A 7,695-nucleotide genomic window follows, 5' to 3' on the forward strand; every position below is an offset into this window, starting at 1 on the left:
AATTTACTAAAATATCTCATGAATCTTGTGATTTTAAATTTATCATCAGATCAAAAAAAAAAAAAGATAAAACACTTAAATTAAGACAGAGGGAGTACATTTTCTTTTCAATTTGGTCTAAAAAGAATATTAACTTTTATATTTAAAAATCATTTATATTTTATTCATAATAAAATGATTTACTCAACCATACAAAGGTTCGTTGTAGATCATAAGTTTAAAAAATCTTTATTAATTTTTTAAACTCTGTAAGTACCAATCAACTAGTGTCACATAATTTGAAAAGAAAGAAAATACCACTACCTTCATTTCAAGCTATGGACATCATTTGAATTGACACATACTTGAATAATAAAAATAAAAAGTCTTAAAACTTGTGGTTTATTATTTTAAATCTTAAACTAATTAGAAAGGAGAGTATGCCAAAGTATTTACTACTTAGCCTATGATAAAAACTCTCTCTCCCTCTCAACGTTTTCTTGCAACCACACTAGACCTCTCTCTACAAGTCATAGGTTTTCTCTTGTTATATATTCTTTCATTAGCAAAAAGCTCCATTTTACCATTATTTCATATTCAACTCCACACATCTATTTAGCCGAAAGAAACAACAAGAAAGAGAAAAAAAGAGAATATTTATTGTCAAGAAATTTAGGCCATCATCAAATTTTGGCTCGGATGAGAGAGACCTAAACAATCAAAACTCTTGACGAAATTCTTCTCCCTTTCTTTTTCTTTGACCTGTTGAGAAAGATATGTGGAATCTAAACGACTCTCCAGATCAAAGAAGGGATGAAGATGAATCAGAAGAAGCTAAAGGTGTTGGATCTGTTTCAAATTCATGCTCATCACAAGTAGATAATTTTGAGGAATCATATGGTTCAGATGAAAAAGAAAATGGACAACAGAAAGGCAAGAAAAAGAGAAGTACGCCTAGTAAAATATTTGGGTTCTCTATGATAGCTCCTAGTACCGACGACAACTTGTCGTCGGAGAGTCAGCTGCCGGATAAGGTTACCCGGCAGTTTTTTCCGGCTGACGTGTCGGAAAATGGATCCTCTAGATTTCCAAGGGCCCATTGGGCTGGTAATTCTCCAACAGTGGGAATTAAGGGCACTGAGATGTCGCAGCAGGTGCAGCCGATGAAAAAGAGCCGGCGTGGTCCAAGGTCTAGAAGCTCACAGTACCGGGGTGTTACCTTTTACAGGAGAACTGGCCGCTGGGAATCACATATATGGTATGAAATTATTGACCTAACTATAATTCGAGTTCCTGTCATATAAAGTCCACTAGGGATTTCAATGCTCCCACAAAAAAAGACTATATCTATAGAGCTTGAAAAGAAGAGTTCTAGTTAAGGGTGTAGAAACTTGTTTTCTTTTTCTCAAGCAGTTCTTGATTATACAGATAGGATTTTTATCCATATATACTTGTTTTTCTCATTCATTTGTATTATTATCTCTCAGGGATTGTGGAAAGCAAGTTTATCTAGGTACGTTTTTTCATTTATTTGTTGAACTGAAATCGTAGTTTAATCTCACATGGATATCATAATTTGTAGGTGGATTTGATACGGCACATGCCGCAGCTCGGTGAGTTTTTTGATTCTTACTTGATTTTTTTATGTTTGTTTTGCTTGAACTTTAGCATTATTGTTTCAAAAACAACCTTATGGAGATTAAAGATTCAAAAAATGTGTTGTTGCAGTGCGTATGATAGGGCAGCAGTAAAGTTCCGGGGAGTGGAAGCAGACATAAACTTTAACCTGGAGGATTACGAGGAAGACTTAAAACAGGTAGGTTCATGACTTGATCATCTCAGTGTGACAGACTTGTGAAAGAATGTGCTTTTGTGTGCTTTTCTAGCTGGACTACTACTGTATCTCTCCTTATCTTAAATGGTCACTCCCCTTATCCTCAACAGTGTTGTTTACTTTACACCCTTTACAGTAAGGTTCAAAATTTTAATTTTAATGAGTTAAACTTTTAGATGCTTATCACATTTGAAATTACATCTTCAGAATTTATAATTGTTGAGTTAGTTTTTAATCTGATGCATTCATATTCAGCTGAACCAAATGATTCTATGCTCCATTTCCCTCTCCCATATGCAATGGAGTTATATTCTATGCGTTAACTAGTATTTTCGACATGAAACACAGACACAATGGACAACATAGATATGATATAAACCATGTAATTGAATGCAAGAAGTTTTGAATTTCCTTTCTAAATTTATGTTGTAAATATTCTTTTTTTGATTTGTTGGTATGACGCAGATGAAGAATCTGACCAAGGAAGAATTTGTGCATGTACTTCGGAGACAAAGTACTGGTTATCCGAGGGGAAGTTCCAAGTATAGAGGGGTGACCTTGCATAAATGTGGTAGATGGGAAGCTAGAATGGGCCAGTTATTGGGAAAAAAGTAATGACATAAAATCATTATCCTAATTTTATTTGAATCCATTTTCAAGGAATAATTAATCCTAATTTCGTTGTCAGTGCCATTCCTTCCTTGCTTGCTTGATTTTAATTTTAATTTTCTAATTCTTTTCGAATAGGTACGTTTATTTGGGACTCTTTGATACTGAAAATGAGGCTGCCAGGTTTGTGTGGAATTACAGTGGTGAATCTATTCTTCCTTTCCAACTAAGTATTCGATTAAATTTCTTGCACCGGAACTGCTGCTAGTGGGCTAATAAAAACGTCTATTTTTTCTTGTACATTCTTTTAATAGGGCTTATGATAAAGCTGCCATCAAGTGTAACGGAAAGGATGCAGTCACTAACTTCGATCAAAGCATTTATGAAAATGAACTTAATTCAACTGGTAAATATTTTACTAAGTATTTGTTTTCTTTGCTTCCTATTTAGTCAGTATGCTGTCGTTCCCGCAACAAAATAAATAAAAATTCTGACAAACATTCATAATTGTGCTTTTCCAGAATCTACTAATAAGGCAACAGATCACAGCCTTGACTTAAGCTTGGGTAGCTCCAGCTCAAAGCAAAGCAGCCGAGAAATGGAGGATACTAATAAGGATCAAAATTCTTCTTCTTTGCAATTTGATGTTGATTGGCGGCACCAAGGGTCCAGGCCCAAGGTATATATATATATTCTTTTTATTTCCCCCAGTGTTCTGTGCCCGCCCTCATTGGAGCTTTAACTTATCCAAATCTGCACTTTGGAAAATCCATTAAAGGAGAAAACGCTAGCTCACTATCAGATTTTTTTTTTCATACTCAAAAGTCAAACCGAGACCTGTAGTTAAAGATGGAAGAATCTTACAGATCCACCACAAGCCTTGGAGGTCCAAGGTACATAGACAACTTTTGTGACTACAAATAACCGGTCATCGGAAATGAGATTGGTAATGTGAAAAATAAAATTAGTTATAGCTAAAAGTAAGCCGATTGTCAGAGGCGAAACTAGGATTTTAATGAATTTTAGAAGGATAATATGTGGGTTCTAATTTTAATATGTGTCATTTATATTTAATGATTTTTTTAACACAAATATGTTGTTTGAGCAAAAATTACTGGGTTCGATTGAACCCGTATCTGGGCTTCTACTTTTGACCTTGCCGATAGTACATCTATCTTTATATTGTCAATGTATATAGGTTAAATTCATTTTTCGTAGCTTAATTGCTTCCAAACTCTATTGTTTTTTCTCGTTTATTTTTCTTAACTATAGTAGTTGCATTTTTTTACTCTTTATTCATGTTTCAATTTCAGCAGCAACCTGATCCAATTGATATCGATGCCCGAAGAAGAAATGGGTACAATGAGACGGAAACATTGCAACTCTTGAGCCAAACACACCTACATTCTCCAGGCTCCTTGAAACCAAACAACAATGAAATGCAAAGGTTTGGCCAATATACGAGAGCTGGTGAACCCCAAATGATCCCAATGTTTCCTCCACAGTTTACCCCGTCAAATTACCAAGTGAGTAATCATTTTTACATGATTTAAACCTCTATATCCTGATAACATTGTGCCAAAAAAAAAGACACTATCAATCATTTAAAAATAACTATCACAAAAAAAAAAAAAAAAAGGTATTGCCAACGGATATAATGCTAATCCGTTGCTATAAATAGCTTGTTGCTAATAGGAGTTTTTTTGTAATCTGTTGTTAATTTGTCGCTGAATAGGGTTAGAGACGAATATTTGCTTTTTAGCAATGGAATTTGTTCGCCGCTATTTTTTTTTTTTTTAAAGTGATACAAGTGTCAATATTAAGTGGAGCTAATTATTTGGAAAATTAAGCAAAGTTCTGTAGACTTTGAGCGTATAGAAGTTAAACCGTTTAAATATCCATGTAATTGCTCTAGGAATATTTATTGTTATGATGATACAGGTTCAGTTTCCAAGCAGCAGCAATAGAAGAGAGCTTTCATTTTCTTCAAGTGATACTCAACAAAGGCAAACCAATAATAATGTTGCTCCTCCTCAGCTATTTGCAACTGCTGCAGCATCATCAGGATTCCCTCAGCGGATGTTAAGACTTCAAAATTGGTCTCACAAAAATGGCTTTCATTATTCTCTCATGAGACCCTCTAATTAATACTCTACATATACAGGCTATTAATTAATAGATATTATAGTATATTCACAAGGGTTCTTGATGGGAGCCAGAGTTAAAAAAAGAAAAAAAAGAAAGAGGTTGGAAAGTTTTGGTAGATTCCAACTCTTTGGATATAATTGGTACAAAGCTAACTGAATGAAGATATTTTGAACTAGATTTCTTTTGGATACTTCTGACTATAAGCTGCCAATTTATACCATCAACAAGTACAGCTCTAAGTAAATGTTTTTGCTGCCCTCTCTTGTGACTTATGTTGTTATTTACCTATACAGATTCTTAATTTTATTCGCTTATTTTTGTCCTCATTCTTTTTTACCTTTAGCTAAAGTTATTAGCACTCACTGCAAGCTTGTTTCCTAAATTAGTAAAAAAGTCTGATATTATACTGTCCATTTCTTTTGGATGAAAATGATTTGAGTTTTAATTTGTCAGAGAGATGGTACAACCCCACATTTTGCATATAAACTTGATACCTAGACAGATAAATTAATTAACTTGTCACAAAGAAAAGCAAATGAAATTGTATTACCATCAAACTCAAAGTTGTACAGTTTCTATTTTTTTTTTTTTACCACACGGTGTTGTGTACTCACTTTTAGAACTCAACTAATCCGAATTCGTGTTAAAAAATTTCAATTTATGAGGTAAAACACTCTCTGCCAAGGTATTAAACCTATAAACTGCAATTGTGAAATTTTGAGTGCGGATCATATAAATGTGGATATATACAATGAGCTGAACGTCCAATTAATCAGCCTATATAAAATAATGAACAAATTATATACACCGATGGTGTAAGATTTTACACTATCAATGCAGTCTAATGTATTATAATGTTAATGTTAGTATCAATTTTTATTAAGTTATCAATTATAATACTTATCATAGAAATATACCTAGAATTACATGACATAGATATGTTTTATATGGTCAGTACATAAACTTAAAAATCAAAGAAAGTTAAAGGTGACATTTAAAATGTGGTAGCACATTAAAATCGGAGAGAAACTCACCCAATGTCAAGTAATTCATCAGATTTTGGGAATATATAATTCTTTTACTGATTTTACTCTGAGAAATATCTCCCAATGTCGACGAATTGTCACCATCATCGTCAGTTCTCATGACACAGAAAAGAAGAAATGGCTATTATGATGAGAGGGACATAACCTGAAGATTCAAACTACGTACATTATCTTTTGAACTGAAAATTGGTGATGGTCACCGTCTTGCCGACTAGTGGTGAAACTGGTTGTACTAAATTTGATTTAAATGATTAGTATCTTGCCGAGGATGGAGTATTGAAAAAAAAAAAAATCTGACAAACCTTTGTCTTATCCCTATGTAGTATTAGTATAAGATTAATTTAATCATCCCAGATACGATACATAGATTATCAAACTTCCCACTTGATATTCTAGTTGGGGTACAAGATCAAATAAAATAATGGGTGTGATTTCATCATCTGGCTCGTCATCATCGATTATAATAGTAATAAAGATAGCTAATAACCTTCCAGTTTTGTTTATATATTCCTGTTATGATATTCACATAATTAAGTATTAATCAAATAATGCTGTCAGGTAGAACGTCTTACAATATATGATAATTGATAAAGCGCATAAATAGTAGCTTTGTTGCTGTGCTTTTTGACCATACAAAGCTAAGAGAGATAGCTGTTCAAAGATCAAGTTATATTTTCTTTTGGTCAAGAAATCAATTTATACTTACCAAATGCACTGATCTGCTTTCTTAATTGTTGATTGACCTATTTATTCTATAAAATAAGCTCTCTTTGTTTAATTTATCTCTCTACGCGCCATAGAATCCCACGAATGGTTTAGTACATGATGCTTAGATTTATTTTAAGAACTAAATTATTTTAAGAAAAGTTGTGAATTATAATTATTGTACAACAAAAATTATTCTTGGAGAATATTAATATGTGTAAGCTACCAAAACTATGTTCTCGTTCAGGCTCTAGGTTGGGCACAGTGTATTTGGAAATTATGAAGGCGTAATAACTCAATCTTATATTTGGCAGGTAGTTTGGCCATTTCAAAGAGAGGAGAAGTAGTTTAGAATAAGTTGGAAATGTTTAAGGGAAGAAAACGATTATAGTCGCACATGACCTTACTTCCGTGCGATTATCTCCCAGCGAATAGTAAATTGAGCTATGAGCGATAAATTAAATGAGGGTAACTTACATAAATAACAATAGTTTAGGAGCTTCTAATCAACCGTAGCTACCTTTTATAAATTTACAATTCATAGCTAGTTTAGGGCAATTTGCGTGTATTTGAATACATTGTTCAGTTGTATCCAACCTTATTTGATATCGCGTGTATTTGGATGTATTTGAATGCAACCTTAATTTTTGAATACATGTGTATACATAATGATTGTGTTCCAATGCATTTAAATATTCAATGGAGCTGTGTATTTTAGTGTATTTATATATTGATCTATCCTTTTGTTTTGGCTGTATTTGATGTATTCGAGCTCCGATCAGTAAAGTCGGCGCCGGACATCGCAAGGTTGAATGTACTCGACTATATTTAAATGTCTTGGTGTTGTCGCTAGCTAGTATTTCACTGTTATAGAGTGTACTTGAGTATATTAAAAAACGTAAATCGGCTGTATCAAACGGGTAAATTTGTATACAAACAACAAAATTTCATATACAAAGTTTCAGATACAGTGTATTTACTCGAAAAAAATTGTATACAAACATATGTATATAGATCATTCAAACAACACATATAGTCAAATACATCTAGTTTTGCCCAAAACTACACTCAGTTAAATACATATAACTTATATTACATTAAAAAATGACGAATACATTCAAATCTGAGATACAAGAAGGAGAAGAAGCCATGGGTTCCGGCCACACGAATACACTTAAATACCCTCAGATATGAGGAAAAAACAATCAAATACACTAATTTAAGAATCGAATGGGAATTAGGTTATCGGAGAAATCCATGTCGTTTCACAGACATACCTCAGGAAGCACAAAGCTGGAGTTGTTACGAAAAGGCTGAAGATGGTGCAGGACTTACTGGCCGGTAGCAGAACTTCCGCCACCGCTTTCACTGGTG

The 7,695-nt window shown here is 33.3% G+C and overlaps 1 protein-coding gene across 2 annotated transcripts; it reads left to right on the plus strand.

The window, feature by feature from the left end:
• The first annotated feature begins 449 nt into the window (after positions 1 to 449).
• Positions 450 to 4,896, plus strand: LOC132621948 (AP2-like ethylene-responsive transcription factor TOE3). 2 transcript variants are annotated; one of them, XM_060336427.1, is made up of 10 exons: positions 450 to 1,237; positions 1,467 to 1,492; positions 1,562 to 1,592; positions 1,708 to 1,795; positions 2,279 to 2,424; positions 2,561 to 2,605; positions 2,737 to 2,828; positions 2,944 to 3,101; positions 3,736 to 3,948; positions 4,364 to 4,896. In XM_060336427.1, exons 1-10 carry the CDS (start codon positions 756 to 758, stop codon positions 4,568 to 4,570), a joined length of 1,488 nt encoding a protein of 495 aa, XP_060192410.1. In that variant the 5' UTR covers positions 450 to 755; the 3' UTR covers positions 4,571 to 4,896. The 2 variants fall into 2 exon arrangements, with proteins under 2 accessions (XP_060192410.1, XP_060192411.1); XM_060336428.1 differs by having other exon boundaries at positions 3,739 to 3,948.
• Positions 4,897 to 7,695: the final 2,799 nt, after the last annotated feature.

The sequence above is a fragment of the Lycium barbarum genome, chromosome 12 (assembly GCF_019175385.1).
Source record: "Lycium barbarum isolate Lr01 chromosome 12, ASM1917538v2, whole genome shotgun sequence".
Classification (NCBI taxonomy): Eukaryota; Viridiplantae; Streptophyta; class Magnoliopsida; order Solanales; family Solanaceae; genus Lycium; species Lycium barbarum.

Bases quoted from the DNA above. Each gene is read 5' to 3' on its own strand.
- LOC132621948 (XM_060336427.1), top strand. From the start codon at position 756: ATGTGGAATCTAAACGACTCTCCAGATCAAAGAAGGGATGAAGATGAA. The intron at 2,606-2,736 runs GTTTGTGTGGAA...TTCTTTTAATAG, and splicing joins ACTGAAAATGAGGCTGCCAG to GGCTTATGATAAAGCTGCCA. The intron at 2,829-2,943 runs GTAAATATTTTA...GTGCTTTTCCAG, and splicing joins AAATGAACTTAATTCAACTG to AATCTACTAATAAGGCAACA.